General features: G+C 39.2%; 1 protein-coding gene across 1 annotated transcript in view; it reads left to right on the forward strand.

Moving 5' to 3' along the window:
• The window catches only part of LOC118004620 (cytochrome b5), a 38291-nt gene extending 25522 nt beyond the window's left edge, over nt 1-12769 (forward strand). Inside the window, exons 2-5 of the mRNA XM_034996056.1 lie at nt 3208-3336; nt 5367-5396; nt 9485-9519; nt 11225-12769. Coding sequence (XP_034851947.1) covers nt 3208-3336; nt 5367-5396; nt 9485-9519; nt 11225-11306 — 276 coding nt within the window. The 3' untranslated portion in view covers nt 11307-12769. The remainder of the gene's footprint in view (nt 1-3207; nt 3337-5366; nt 5397-9484; nt 9520-11224) is intronic.
• The last annotated feature ends 3741 nt before the right edge of the window (nt 12770-16510 follow it).

The following is a 16510-nucleotide window of genomic DNA, read 5'->3' on the forward strand; positions in this document are numbered from 1 at the left end:
TTCTGTCCTTCCTGGGTACTCCTTACTGTCACCCCTGATATTCTGTCCCATCTCTTTTTCTTTGGGCTCCACAGCTGCTGACTGCCACCGCATGGTGGGATGAGTGGGGGCCCTCGTGAGTGCTGCTTTCTGAGGACAGAATTCAGGGCTTGGCTCAGGACTCTTGACTCTTTAAGAGAGTCTCACCTCTGATCTTGCCTGCGTGTGACTAGGCACTTTGGTCTTTTCCTTAAATCTTTCAGAAAATCTCCAGATGATTTTCATCACCTGTTATTCTATTGCTTTCCTCTTTGAAGCATTGCCTTTTCTTTGAGTCCCTCTCAAATTCTAGAAGCTGCCCAACAGATAGTAAGTTTTCTCAGAGCTTCTGGGCATAAACCGTAGACATACACCATCTCTGGGAGTAACCAAGATGGCATCAACACCAGTGTCCCCGTCTCTTAAGAGTGCTGACAGGTAAGGAAGAAAGTTTCCTTCAGGCTGATAATGAGATGTGTGCATATTAAGACTACAGCATGAATCTGCTCACAAGAGTGAAGAGAGTGACAAGGTGAATCACCAAGTTTCAAACCATCATTAGACTTCATTTACTTCACAAAGTGTGTGTCTCTGTGTCTCCCCACATCATAAATATATTTCAAGGAAAATATCCGATATTACAATAAGCCAGTCCCATATCTTTTGCTGTCTTATCAAGATTTGAGTTATTTTATTCTGGGAGAAAGAAAAAAACTTTGTTCTTTTGGTGTGTTTTTTTGTTTTGTTTTGCTTTTGTTTGTTTTTTGTTTTTGTTTTTACTGTTTAAAAAAATCCCTGGAGTGGGGCAAATGTATTTTAGTGTCAGTTCATTCATTTTTCTTAAATAGTGGTCAGTGGAACCAGTGGAACCCAAGATGTCTTTCTTTTTTTCCCCTGAAAACAACTATCTCACAGAGATGGTTTAGGCAAAGTCTAAATCATAGCTAGATAGACACATATGTACATGTAGAGACATGCTCTCTTGTTTTCCTTGCTTGGTCAGAAATTAAGTTGAGAAGTTGCCCTTTTCTTTCAGGTTAAGGCTGTTGTGTTATTCTCTATGAAGCTGAATGTTTACCTTCTGCATTTTAGCATTTTAAAAATCAAAATTCTCTATTTTAAAAACTTAGTTTTATGATGCTTTAGGAAATGCTAATCTATGTTTTTAACCTTGTTTGAAAATTTCCTTTGAAGATAAGCTGTAACTGGAAACTAATGATTTGCTCTGAGGGATTTGTCTATATTCACATATCCTTAACAGGAACCAAAAGTTAAGGAACTCATGAGTTCAGCCACCCACATGGAAGGAAAACAGTCTGTGTACTTATATAATTTGTGGGTGCTGAGTAAGTTGTGATTTTATATCTCTTGTGTTTTGCTTCTGTACTCCTCAGTCCATGCCCAACAGTAAATAGACTGTTCCAGAATCAACAAATCATGGTTTCCATTGCCACAGCCTTGGAAGTGCATCAGGAAGCTTCAGATTGGCTTTCAGAGTGAGCCATCCCCCTGGTGTGGCTTCTCATGTTTGTTTAAAGTGGACTTCTGATATTCTGTGCCCTCAATAGAAGACATTTAAATAAGTTGGGAAATTCCTGCAGCATGCAGCATTAGGTAGCTGTTTAAAAAGTCATGTTGAGGAAAGATGCTTTATGACATTGGAAAATATTTAATGAAAATGATAGATAATGTTTATTGGTCATATGTTATGTGTCAGACACCTATATTAACACGTTTAATCTTAAAAAATTATATGAGATAAATACAATTATTTTTCTAAGTTCACATAGTAGTAGTAAGTAACCACTAGGCAATACTGTCTCTGTATCATGTATTATGATCTGCTTTTAATCTAACAAAACCGTATGCATAAGGCAATGATCTCCGTTTTCTTTCAAAAATTATTTACACATGTACATGTGTGTATATCCAGCCCTATTGAGATGGCAAGACCATAGCTAATTTTGGTGATTTTTATTTTCTTCTTTGTGTTTTCCAGTTTTACTATAATGTAGATGGATAACGTTTACAATAGTAGAGAAAAAAACCAAGTAGATTTCTGTAGCAGTAGATATATTTAAACAAAGTAGGAGGAGAAATGGATTTCAAAACAGTAATTGTCCACCGTTCTCTGTTATGTACCTTTATATTTTCCGTCACTGGGAGAAATTAAGAACAGAGTGCTCTCAGTCATGCAGAGGAGAGTTGTTTTGTTTAGTCATTGGACACGTGCTTACAGGTGATTTGCTCAAGGGCAGGGTAAATTTGATCTAAGGAAATAGGCTCAATTTAAGAAGGTTTTTCTCACCCATAAAAGTATTCAGGGTGATATAACCAAGCACTTACTCTCTTTTTACTTGACTGAGAACTCCGTTCCTTGCCTGAGGATCTCTGGACTTCATCTGTGTCTGTGCCTGGGCCCCCTTGTCAGCCCCTCCCTGCATTTTGACCATCTGTTGTTTTACTAATTGACGCAGCTAAGAAGCAGCTAAGAGCACTGAAATACTTCTGTTGCCCAAGGCCTTAACCCCAACCCCCAGTGGAGTGGTGCTCTTTCTTCTTTGCCTTCCTTGTCCCCCATCAGTAATCTGTCCATACAGCAGCAGCTTGGGCAAGTTACTGCTGCACCTGCTTGCTTACTTTTTTCTTCCTACTAGAAAGAGAGTTCTGCTACAGGCAGGGGATATGCTTGCCTGTCCAACAGGCTATACACTTCCTGTACTTGGCAGGCAGACAGGGTGCTTTTCAAAGATGAATTATCACACAATTACTATCTAAGGTGTAGTAGCGTAAGTCCACACCTAGATCAAAGAAGTCAAAGGTCAGGGTATAGGACTCAAGAAAAAATAGATTGGGTAAAGGTCAAGAAGAACAATTTTGAGAGCTTTATGGAAAAGCAAAGAGGACATTCCCAGCGGATTAAAAATATGTGTCTAATGCTTTACAGCCATAGGAGTGATCTGGGGAAATGAACATCTTGACTATTGGAGAAAGATTCTAATGAACTTTCAAGAAGGAAATTAAATACAGAAGAGTATGCTGTTTTCATCCACATATGGATGAGTTGTACTCACACATTGTCATCTACCACTTCTAGAGTAGCCTATTTGGTTAATGAAACTGGCCACTTCCTTTTGACTCATTTACCTAGGAAAAAAAATTTGTTTTTTGTATCTGTCCTTCAAACAGCATCCTGGTGGGGAAGAAGTGTTAAGGGAACAAGCTGGAGGGGATGCTACTGAAAGTTTTGAGGATGTGGGACACTCTACAGATGCTAGAGAATTGTCCAAAACGTACATCATTGGGGAGCTTCATCCGGTAAGTACCTTACTGGGGGCCTTTACTTCTCTTTAAGGCTGTGGGTTGACCTTGCTCAAAATTGTAGACTTGCATATTATGAAATTGAAGAAGTAAAGCAAAAACAACTCCTCCTGATTATATAACACCATTCTTGTCATAAACAAATCGATCAGAAATTTCTTTGCATTTCCCTGGTTGCAGTTTTCACTGGCACTTAGAGTCAGGACCCTCTAACCCAAGGCCAGGGCTGGGGGACAGTGCCTCTCAGACTATGAAGTGTCACGGAGCAACATATTTTAGAAGGTGGGGGTCATTGACCCAGCATGGTTTCTTTTTTTTCTTTTTTCCTTGACTAAAATATTTTAAGAAATATTTCTTAAGAAACTCCCTTCTACTCTCATAGTTTGAGGATATTTCAATTCTAAAAAAATGATTAAAAAATTTTTAAACCACCTCTGTTAAATGAATAAACCCTGTCTTCTGTAAAACTTACACATTCTCCTCACTCTTCTTACTTGACTCCAGATCTTTGAAAACGTCACGGTCGATGCAAATCCCTGGACTGACTTTATGCTCCCTAATTTAGCTTTTATATAAACCCGGGGCTGTAGTATGAATTTAGGCCCTTCTGTGGCAGTTTTGAATGACTATATGAAACTTTGCTAATCTGTCAACCAAAGTTATCTGGAAGGTAGCTGAATACTTGGGAAGAGGTGGCGGAGTTCTCCAAACAGATGCAGCCTCCTACACGATGCATTTGGCTGTTCTTACCTCTAGAGAGCACCTGGGCTTCTCAGCTGGGCCACAGGGTCTCCTGTTTCCCAGCTCGTGCTGCTTCACGGGGAGCCAGCCAGAGGGGGTGGGGGCGCTATTAGAAGCGGGCTAATGTAGGCATGTGGCCTCAGCCCAAGTACGCACTCTGAGAAACCACTGAAAAACAAAAATCCATATGAAAAGTTCTGTCATTATGATTGTAATAAAAATCACATATAATTGCCAAATATACTTGCCAATAATTTTAATGTTGTCATTTATTATAAAACATTTGGTAAATACAAATCAATAGGTGCATCACATAAAATATTGATCAAATAAGCTCCTGTGTACCAATTACCAAGCTAAGAAATTTAACATTGCCAAAAAAAAAAAGTTGATTGATATTTCTTGCAATGACCATGAATGAAGGAAAGCTTAAAGGCTCTTTATGGAAGGCCTAAAAATAGGAAATCTGTTTTAGAGCAATTTCCATTGAATTAGGGAGGTAGGGTTTTTTTGTTTGTTTGTTTATTTGGTGGTAGGAGGGGGTACTCTGAAAGAATGAGCTTCACTTACCTGGAGAGTTTATTCACCCACATGTTTTCATCTTGATCTTCATACTTCACCAAAGTGAGGTAGCTTTATGGTAACCAGAGAGGCTTTTCCTTAAAATGTTTGATTCTGTCCTTATTCTTTCCTTTCCAAACTTGTAGGTGTAGAAGAGGTGGGTTTTCAGACTGCGACTACAGCATTTCTGCCTTATCTGCTTACTGGGATTCCCTGTGGTCACCTTTAGGTGACCCTTAATTTGGACTACCTCAAGCAGAGGTTTAAGAAAATTGCAACCCTGTAGTTGGGAGATTGCAGGAATTCACTGAGGATATGACGCAAAATTACACACACACACACAGGTATACAAACATACATACACTCATTTCACAGGATAGCAGGGGAATAATCTACTTAGGTCTCAGCTGCTCCCTGAATTGAAGATTAAAATCCAAGTCTAATAAATGTATATGCACATGAACATATAAATATGATTATCATGGATGATGTTCTAAACTTTGGAACTCTAGATTGAAAATTAATCATTTAATCAGCTATTAATTTTTGTAGTCAAGTCAGATGGATCAAACTTTGTAATTAACAACCTAGATAGATGAACCTAAAGTGCTAGTTACTGAATAGTAATGTTTTCTAAAAAATCTCAGTAAAAGTGACTGCTTTGGACATGGTACTTTTGTAAATGTTCTTTCATTCTGTAATGTGCCTTTTTTTTTTAATTGCAGGATGATAGAGCAAAGTTAACCAAGCCTTCGGTAAGTGTGTCATCCCCAGTGTCTCAGTGGCCGTGCCTATCTTCACTGTATTTCATACCTGTCAAACTGGAGGACAGAAGTCTTTCAGCTATTTGAATGAGGCCAGGCCAGCATAGGTTAGATGAATATGTAACCTGTTGGCTCAGCAAAATACATTGTGTATAGACCAGCCATTGTGTTTCATTAGGACAGCTTGTGTGTTCTCTCTGTAATACTCTCCATACATCATTTTTTCACCGTAATTATCAGTAGATACCTCTTGAAGTGCTACTTGTATAAGTAGCACTGTGCTTCTGATCTGAAAGATTTGACACGAGCCTTATTTTCAGAGAACCTAAAATCTGAGCAGAGGTCTTAATACTTGAACCTTGGAGGACACTACCCATGTCTTCTTTACCTCCGTGTCCCTGGGACATAGGTGTTAAATAAGTATTTGTTGGTTGAATTTAATGTTAATAAAATTAAATAATAACTTTTTGATGCATTTTTCCTTAGGAAAGGAAAATATATTCTAGGGGATATTAATTTTATGCCCTGGTTCACTAGCCCTTCTCGCTGAGCTGGTCTTCTCACTTACATTTGAAAAATCCATAGTAAGAATTGATGACAACAACCAGAGTCCCTGACAAGTACAAGCAGACAGAATAGTTGTCGGCCTGTAATTAAAGGACCATGGAAGAACATTTTGCTTAAACCACAGAAAGAGAGAATAATTTTTCCATTTTGGTTTCTGTTCTTGCTTTTATTAGAGCCCAACAGTGAGACTCCTCAGGGCTTGTATGAAAGAACTGGTGAACTCATTTGCTAGCTGCTGTTGACAAGACATTCTCTTTAATCTATAGCAAAATCAAAGCAGTAAATCCAATAGAGCATAAAGGCCATGTTTACCTTCATACCCCAGATGGTATAATATAAGTCTTGATTAATGGTATTTCTTACAAAGCAATCTCATTTACAGTCTCTCCTTTCCCTATTCAGAAAGTTCAGTGTTGGTGATCTGAGTACTTTGGGAAGACAAAAAATGGACTTCAGAATTTGAATTGCCTCTACAACAGCTGCTGAGTTCTTGCTGTTGGGTCATACGACATTAGCACCTTTTTTGAGGCTACTTTTTGGGTAACTGAAATCCTGTGATGCATGTAGTCTTTGCTTTTTCTCCATAATCAGGTCAGGGAAAAAGTATATACTTTTTTCCTGTTAGGTTTTCAGGAGGTTAATAATCTTGGTATAAATCATTCAGCTATAATAAAGGATTTGATAAGGCTCATTGCATTAAGTTAGATTTAATGTAGGTCCAGTCATATCTCAAACGACGATGCCTACAAACAGAAACTAAGGCTGAATTGGTAAGCAGGTCTCCTGCCATACTGCTGTATTTCCCAAAGACAGACTCTCTCCTCTTTTAGAACATATATGACTTTGATTAGATCAGCCGAAGTAGGGTAAGAACTTGCTGTCTTTCTTAGAGGACATAAGCAAATACAATGAAAAAAATACACGACTACTCTTTTGGATTTATCTTTCTTATGCTTCTAGTTTGCCAGAAGAGAGTGTCCTTGGGTATTTCTTTTGGTGTGTGGGTCTCTGTATAACCATCTGTCTATCTCCAGGCTGATAAATGTAAGCTGTGGTCTGATTTTTTTCAATGTTGCCACTGAAAATACCTAGTTGAATTGTGAAATAAGATGCAACAAAGATTATTAGCTTGACCCTGCCCAAAGGAAAACATGGTGTTTAGTTGCCAAGATAAGATATTTGTAGACCTAGAAATGATGCATTTTTAAACAAATTTGTATCTATTAAATTTGCTTACATGGAGGATATCAGTAGTATCAATACCTTTTCTTGGTTGTGGTTTTCAAATTATTGCTGTTTAAGTGACTTTGTTTGAGTCTCATGATATCCCTGTGGGATCCATAGACCTTCCAGGAAGGTAAAAACAGTGAAGCTCAGACCTTGCTGCAAGCTTTGACCTTGTTCAAGGTCACACTGCAGAACCATGGCTGGCACCCATCTCAGGTTTGGCGGGTGCAGTCTCTTAAGCTTCTTCTGTAGGCTCTGTACTCCAAAGGCAAAAATATCAGTGTCCCTGATATTTTTAGGAAAGCATTCCAATTAAGGAATAGGCTAAAGTAGATTAAATGTATAAATGAGATGATTTTGATTTGCAAAAACTTGATGTACTTTGCATGATTTTTATATAGCTTCTCATGTACTGATGGAATTATTAATCTTTCCTATGTGAAATTGAACCCCTCAGGGTCATGGAGTGAACAGGTGGCAGAGCCTGTAATAAAAACCATAGTCTTTTCTGCCTGTTAGTTGTTGACATATTTGTTAGTTACACACAGAAGCCCAACTTAGGCCCCTCAGACCATTGGACGGGCAAGACAGTTTCAGTTTTCTTTTTCATCAGTGTGGTAAATGGTAATTCAAACTTGCTTTAGCTCTCGGGCGTCTCTGGATTAAGAGCCTAACAGATAAGAAACACTCAGAAATGTATATAATCTTTTAAAGTACAGCTCTTTAGAAGATCGTTGTTGTTGCTGGCGGTGAGGTACCCTAAAAGTTTTAGCATTAACGCTCAGGGCAGTGATGAACGAGGAGGTAGGCTAGCCTAGTTTCCTTAGAGTTGTCAGCATGTTTGGTAAAATGCACGTGCTTGGTATAACAAAATAACAGATCTGTGTCTGAGTTCTGTTTACTCTTCTGGGCTTAACTTTCTTATTGTGACAATAATATTTTACTTTCAATGAACTGTTGTGCTCCAGTTTCAGAATTTATTATGTCATCTAATAGTGGAATAATCCTTTTGCACAGTCCAGTGACTTCTGGTAATCCTTGTTAATTTTATTCATATACGCAAAATTTGAAAAATAATCTTGCAGTAGTTATGAATACTTTTTGTAGTTGCTAAGATTTAACATTGCTTAAAAAGATAATAACTGTGTGAAGTTTTCTTTTTAAATGACTTATTTTTTTCCCCCCTACTGTGTCAGGAATCTTAAAGGCCATGTTTCCAGGTTTGTGGGTCTCCTAACTGATTGGCTTGCTCTTCCCTAACAGTTTTCTGCCTTCTCCTGGGGTTTCTCTAATGAATGCGCTGCCTCGCTCTGTGCAGCTTTTTGCCTCACTGCAGAGTGTGGATGTTTTGCTAATGGCTTATCTTGTGCTTTGGGAAACTGCAGAGATGAACTCTCAGATGAAGCTGCCTTACTTATGGCTACCTTCCTTTGAGGCACTAATACTTTCGCTGGTGTGAAATTTCTAAAGAATGCTTCTTAGTTTTCAAGCCAGGAAAGTTTATTTTTCCTTAGGCCTTAGTTATTCATCTGTTTGGGGAAGTATGTATTTTTTAAGAGCCAAAATTAGTTCACTTTCATGGTACTGACAGAAGTTCTCGTAGAAAGTTCTGGAAGGCAAAATAGGCCAACTGTGAAAGACCCCAGCACACACACAGGGCGTCCCTATTTGGAGGTTTCTTGGCTGGTGACCCTGTGAGGTCAGTTCCTGAGGCCTCCACTTTTTAGAGCTGTCTTGTCAGAGTTAGAGAAGGCCAGGAGAGGTAGTGGTCCAGAGTGTGATAATTTAAATGACAATTTTTATTTTTCTCTTTTTGGTTGACATGTCTTTTAATACAATTTGGGTACACTTTTACTTCACATAAAATTTGAATGAAATAACTGATTTTATTGAAGTTTTCATTCATGCTTTTAAAGAATTAAACTTTTCTTCCTAAAGGTAGTGGTGGGGTTATGTGTCCGTGTATATGATAATCAGTTTTCAGTTTCTACATTATTCAGATGTGTACTGTGTAGAGGATATTTTATGTAGCCTATTTTTAATTTTTTTTTTTTCAAATTGTCTAGGTTATGTCTAAGTAATTTAAATACAGATGATTCTTAAAATTTTTTCTTCTAAAAAATGGTGAAAATAGGCATTTTAGTAAAAGTTTATGATACAGTTTTCCCTTTCAATGTGTTTTGAAGAATATACTGAAAATTATGATCTTATTTTAAAAGAAGTTCTTAGTCAATTGAATAAATGTTCAGATGTTCCCTTAAAGTTCACCTTTTCTCTTGTTTCAGGAAACTCTCATTACTACTGTTGATTCTAATTCCAGGTATGTCGTAATTTTCTCTTAAGGTAACTGGTCAGAAGGCCAGTGGAGTCTGGGTGGGCTTAGGGCTCCTCCCCCACCTGAGGGCTCAGGCTCCCACTGTGCCCCCTCTCAGTGGACAGCCCAGGGTCATCTCCACTTGGTGCCCAGATGACTCAGGACATCCCCTCCTCAATTGTCAGACAGCTCAGACTCTGGACACTCTTTAGAACAACCCCAAATCTCGTCCTCCAGCTGCATTTACTCTATAGTATGGACAGAACAAGTTGGGTCTCTTTTTCTCCAGGGTAGTCTTGTGGCCTACACAGTCTTCCTGCCAAGGCAAACAACCTTTCTTATTCAATATATGGTCTGTTTCTTACATTGTAGTGATTATATCTCCCTAAGTGTTTATATCTAAGTGTTTACATCTCCCTAAGCTCAGTGTTCCTTCAAGTGTAGCATGAATCACTTGTTCTAGGGACTGGATTTCTTTGTCACAGTCCAAGATCCTATTAACATTTGTGGCAGCTCTACCATATTGACTTGCATAATTGGCCTATATCTCTCTGGTAGACAGAGATAATTGGCCCCAAGCTCAAAACCACACATTTATGCCTATTTTATTTCACCCTGTCAAATGGAACTGCCCCAGTCTGTCAGTGTTCTGGTACATTCCCTGCCTTCAGGCAGTAGTCCTTCACTGTACGTTTTATTGACAGGTTAAGTTTCCTTCTAAATGAAAACTAAAAACCCCACCAAGATGAAAGTTGCATTTGTAATCTTTTTTGCAGTTTAAATCTTTGTATTGAACACAATCTTTGTATGGGTTGATGTGTGAAGAGTATTAAAGGATAGAAAGTTTATGACAAAATATATGTCTTTATAGGAGTTATCTGGCTTAATTCACATTCTGCTTTCTAGGAAACTATAGGTTCATATCTAAATTGAAGATCATTCTAGCTTTGTCCCTGGTTTGATCTGTAATCTGTCATTTTTAGTTGATCAAAAATTCTATGCACCAGGACTAAAACAGTGTGTAAGTTAGGGATTTTTCTGAGTTTACACCTGTGGACCACAGATTAAGTAGTTTGGGCATGCTGTTTCTTAATGTGTTAAATTTGTGCATGGGTGAAGGTTAGATTTTCAAAACAGAATCACGGAACATAGAGCTGTGGTGCTCGCAGCAACCTTAATAATCCCATGGCTCAAACTCCTTAACTTCACAGTCCAGGAGATGTGCTTTTCTCGTGGGTATAGAGCTTGTGGTTGGCTCTCCCAAAATGAGCACCTTGATTTTCTTGTTCTCAGTTTAGTGCTATTTTAAATTCTTAATGTATGTAAGTAGAATAAAACCTGTAAGGAATATTTGCTTTTGTGAACTTGTGATACGTAACCCAGAGTTGATGTCCTTAAATAAGTCGCTAGTTTAGGTAGCATCTGTTGGGGGAGTGATTCATAGCTCTTTGTGTAAGTTAAGAGAAATAGATTTAAGTGGAATGGGGATGGAGGTCATTAATTTTCTTCCAAAGCTAGAGCACTTGCTGGTATACTAGGGCATGTGTGGTGCTCATGTTGCTTTTAACAACTCAGAGTTGACGTTTCATCCAGGCAAGTTAGAGAGAGAATAAAAACATGCCACAGTGATTTTCACGGTAAGTAGAAGGAGCAAAGGTTTTGAGTCCCGTGCGCCGAACCTCATGCAAGCATCATTGCCGTTTCTTTCCAGCTGGTGGACCAACTGGGTGATCCCAGCCGTCTCAGCAATGCTAGTGGCTCTGATGTATCACCTCTATACAGCAGAAGATTAAACTCATGCTCAGAAGTGGAGGAAAGAAAAGACTGCTTTGGACCAGGGAGAAAGAAGTCAGTGTTAACTGCTTCAATTGACAGAAACCTTCACCTGAAAAACAACTTTAATACACCTGTTTCCCTTTTCTCCTACTTTGAACCAAACCAAAAGAACTGTTCTTTCTACTCCCGGACTCTTTGAATTGTGCCTTTTGTTCATCAGCTTTTTTTGATGTTCCATCACTACATAATTTACTTATTGTAGGCATGATCTTTTAAAAAATATATCTGGCTTTTAAAATATGCCACCACGATTGCCTGTCTATTTGGTATATAACTGCCTTTAACATTTAGAATCTGATTGTTTAGCAGAGTCATTTAATGTGCTAATCGTTGAGACTCAAGCAGTCTATATGACGTGCGATGGGCAGTGTCCTCACATCCCTCCTTGTGCTGCGTCCTCTCTCCTGAACAGCCCAGTACTGCCTGCTCCAGTGTAGTTTCCGTTCCCAGGGAATTAAGAAAAGCTCAGAAATGAAAGATTTCTAATTGTTCTACTTGAAATAGATGATAAAAAGAGAAGGTGGCCTGTAGGACCTATGAAAAAGACTTACCTCTTCCTTGATTAAAAAAATACAGTCAACATAAAAGGAAACCCGTGAACCATGAGAGGACATTTTATCTGTCCCCTCTCACAGACTAAAAATTTACTGAAGAGATTCTGTCATATAGGTTCTAAAGTTTAAAAAAATTCCTCATTCAGAAGCAAAAACTGCTTATATACTCATTAAGGAAATGTTGATTCTGTACTTCACAAAAACAAAATTTGAAAGAGATTATGGGACATTCGGAGTCTGATTTTTGAAGAAATGGGTGGTGATGAGGCCTGAGGAAATCTGTTATGGCTCAGTTCATTTTCTCATTGGAGTTCCAGTAGACTAATTCTATCATCTTTATTTTCTGCCCTATCCTTTTTTCTTAAAGGATGAATTAGATTCTAAGTACTTCGTAGTTACGTATGACTGTGCAAGTTTCCATTGGCAGGCTAACCAACTGATAAGCAATGGACTTCTTCAGAAATGACTAAAGCACCTTGGAAAGGAATTTTTTAATTACAGAGCATTGTTTAAAACGAGGCAACAGGCCCCAAATTGAGTCACTTGTGCTAAACCCATGTCACCACACCAAGACTTGATACCTAAACTGATGGCAGTTTCCGCCTCTCCCAGGAGTGGAATCTTAAGCCAGTCAGTCTGGAATTATCTGGTCAGCACTAGCGAGATAATCCCCGGTGGACACCCTCCCTCAGCTGCCGACCCCTCAAAGGAAGATGACTTTGCCTGAAACAATCAGCTCTGCTCAAGTCTCTTTCTGCCCATAAAAGTCTTCCATTTGGTACAGCTCTTTAGAGCATTTTTCTATTTGCCAGACACGATATTGCCCGATTGATGAATTGTTGAATAAAAATAAGATCTTTACATTTTATTCTGAGGAATTTTGGATTTTAACAGATTGGGTGGCAGTGATGGGATCTGAAGGACACTTCTGACAGCTTCGGGGGCCACGAGAAACACAGTCATGGTACCCACAAACCGCATTCTCTGTCTTTCTCGTCGTTTCCGAGGGCCGTGGGTAAGTTCCTCTCGGGTCTGAGCTCTGCTTTTTTTGTGTCAAGCTCCTGACCTAATTGGCTTTCTAACCTCATGTTTGATGACAGTCCCTGATTTCATGTTGAGAACTGCTTGTGGTCCAGTCCACAGTCCCCATCTGATCAGGATCCTTTGCCCTTGGATAAGTCTCTGATTCCATGTTGCTGGTGGTTCACTCCACAGTTGGCCATTTGTTTGGGGTCTGCTGGTTTAGTCCTGTCCCCAGTCCCATCCCAACTGGGGTCAAACTGGGTTTGGTGTAAGCTGGCCTGGATCCAGTGTGTTTTGTGTAGTGAAAGGCTATTGTTAATGGGAATCTTGGAAGCCCAAACCTACATGATTGGTGGGCATGGGCTGAGCACTTAAAAGCTGTTAGAATGCTTGCCACCCAACTTTATCCATAAGTTGGTCACAGAACAGGTTAGGTTGACACTAGGTCACCTGCCAACCTCCAGAAAGTCTTCATGTGGTGAGGTGCAGTGTAGAACACCACACAGTCCCCAACCCGACGACACAGCCCCTTGGGTATCAGTTTGGCTCCAGAAGACCCGAAGCCTTAGCCCCAGGAATTGAGCACACCACCTTTTTGGCACAAATGCTTACTTGTTGTCCAAGAACTGTGGTCCCAGAAGCTGTGGATATTTACGACAATGACAAAGTTTTACTAAATGCAGTCTAGAACTACAGTGGCCATTATGCGGAACGTTCCCATTAGACAAGATTTTGAAAGCCAGGGCTCCCAAACCAAACAAACAGAATGGCTTACCCCGGGTTGCAGAAGATCCTCCTCAGATATCTTAAACTTCTTGGTCAAAGACTGAACTAAGGGGCCATAGAGAATTTCCTGAGACCAGGAAGGATCCCCAAAAGTTTCCTGAAGAATTTAGAGTCATTAGCAGGGCCACAGACCCCAGGCTTTCAGATCTCTGTGGGCTTATGCACATACTGGTCAGCCCTGAGGAAGCCCAGAAATGGATGCATGAAGCAGATTGGTGTAAACCTGAAGATATTTAGGATCCTCGCTCTTAAACACACTTCCCTCATGGACCAGAAAAAGCTTACGAAATGGTGGTTGGCCTTTTAAAAGCCATTGTCGGAAGGAGTTTTCCCTGCCTGCCCCATTTGGTTTATTATTCAAACAAGCAAACAAAAAAGATGAATCTGTGGCAGACTTTCAAGACTGTCTGGAAGCTCTCTTCCTATGGCATCCCGGTTGCATACAGTAAACGAGGCCACCCAACCTTGGTCTTGCTGCCCTGTTTGTAAATGGACCAGTTCCTGAGGCTAGTAGACTGATTCAGACAGATAAACCAGGATGGAACTGAGCTCCCATCAGTCTGACAGAACTCATGACCGGAGCCGAGAACTTTGAAAGGGACTTAGGAACAGGCCATAAACAAAGTTTGCCAAGTTAATGGCCTTATGGATGCCTCTAGCTCTGCTCTCAAAGGAGAGCTCCCATATGGGCCTCTCCCAGAGTTGACGGGACTCCGGGGGAGTTTTTGGTAAATGGCTGTTATTCCCTTAAACAGCCAAGGGAAACTGAAAATGAACGGAAAACCTTGCCAGATTCTGGTAGATACTGAAGCTACACTCTCTAAGCCCACTTGGGGCCTGCGGATGAGGTCTTGGGAAAACTGGCAGAGGCTGGGTAAGGATGAGGGTCCTTACAGAGTCAGCTCTCCTGAGTCTCTCTCTGCAGTGCCCAGTCAAGAAGGGGAAAAATAAAATTTCTTGAGTTGTCTCTTCCTTTCCAGATCCAACCCGCTAGTTATCCACTCTCTCTTTCTCCCCAGGGATAGCTCTTGCCTTCTCGCTTGTCTCGTTTTGTGTCCTAAGAACTTGGCTTGGTTTTCTGCCTGCCTTGGACATGACAGTTGTCACTTCTTCCTTTTGGTTGTCTTTGGTAGTGACTCTCTGGATCTTGGGAAAGTAGTCATCTTTGCACCCTCTTTGGGGGGACCCGTCTTACTTCCAAGAGGGGATGTTCACTCCTGCCAAAAATACTTATTGTTTGTCCTAGCAGGTAACTAATGAAATATTTAAAAGATTTTTGTAAAGTAGCTCTGTGGTCAAAAGTTGGCCAAACTGGAAGCTGATACTCAGTGCCTGATCGTACTTTTATTTTAGGCCTTCTCCCCTAAACTAAAAACTATGCATCCAGAAGGAGAGAAAAACCTTCTAAAAGGCTTTGTAAAAAAGGATTTACTTAAAACTTCCTGAAGACAAACAGAACATAGAAATCTCTGATTTTCATCTTAGTTGGAAATCTTCTTCCTGATACATAACAAATCGAAAATAAAGTGGTTAGATGGACAAATCGACCGTTTGGTGTCATTAGGCAGTAATGCAATTCTTTGAGGAATTAAAAACAACTGTCCTTACCATACAGATTTTAGTAAAACCAGAAATGCAGCTCTGGGAACAATTCAAGTTCATCTATTGTTACCAATTCTAAAACCACCTCTATCGATCTCAAAAGGCTGGTCAGTATTATAAAAATTCTGGCCTTAGGAAACAAAGTCTGTTCTGGGAGGAACTTGTGTTTTTTTCCCCTGTGCCTTTGGGATGTAAAGGCTCTACCTGGTGTCCCCACACTCTTAGCTAGGCCATGTCTTTGAAATACACACTTAGGTCATTCTTACCAGAAGAAAAACAAAAGGGGGATAAGGTTCTTTGAAACTGAGGGTAAGGAAAATCTTAAGCGTCTTCTCCACAAATACTAGTAAAAAGCTTTAGTTACCTGAGTAGGTAACCTTTACTTATTTCACCTTCCAGACACACAATTTGGATCCAGCTAGTGAAGTTCTGCATTATTCTACCTGTCTCATGGCTAAAGTTTTAAAACAAAAGCTATAAGGTCTCTGTTGACTTCTATCTATATGTATATGTATTTATACATATGTATTGTACATGGGTATTTCCCCCACATGTACAATATTAATTGTATTCAATTAATTGACTTAAAATTAGGTGCTTATATGAATTAAGTATTCATAAAATTCTCAAAAATAGAATAGAGGCCTAAATACTTTTCGGGTTCATGTGATCTCGGAAAATACCCAGTATTAAAGCTGATTAAAATTTGTTGGTTTAATTGAAATAGACATGTCTAGAATTATCAACATTAACTATAATGCACACACATATCTTTTATCCTACCTGGATTTATTAATCAAATAAGTTCATGTTGTTTCGGTTTATAAAATTGGTCATCAGGAAAAATAACCTGGTATGATGAAATTTTCATAATTAAACGTAATTATTGAGAGAACGAGTAACTAAATAGATATAAGAGGGTCAGAAGTTTTTAGGTGAACTTTTTAAATAGTTTCCCAAATGTTTTGGTAACCTGAAACCTTGAAGTTTTGTTAAGTTAAATTAGTCCTTGAATACCTAGGTCATTTCTAAATAAAATACTGAAACATTGATTACCAAATATGGATAGGTTTATCTACTTTTTGGCTTCTTTTTACAGAGCAACTAAAGCTATTTGAGTCTAGGAGTAAACATGTTTTGTGCCACACTGAGAAAACATGTGTTTCTAGAAAATATAAAATGTATTTGTGAATTTG

The sequence above is a fragment of the Mirounga leonina genome, unplaced genomic scaffold (assembly GCF_011800145.1).
Source record: "Mirounga leonina isolate KUSES-001 unplaced genomic scaffold, KU_Mleo_1.0 Mir_93, whole genome shotgun sequence".
Classification (NCBI taxonomy): domain Eukaryota; kingdom Metazoa; phylum Chordata; class Mammalia; order Carnivora; family Phocidae; genus Mirounga; species Mirounga leonina.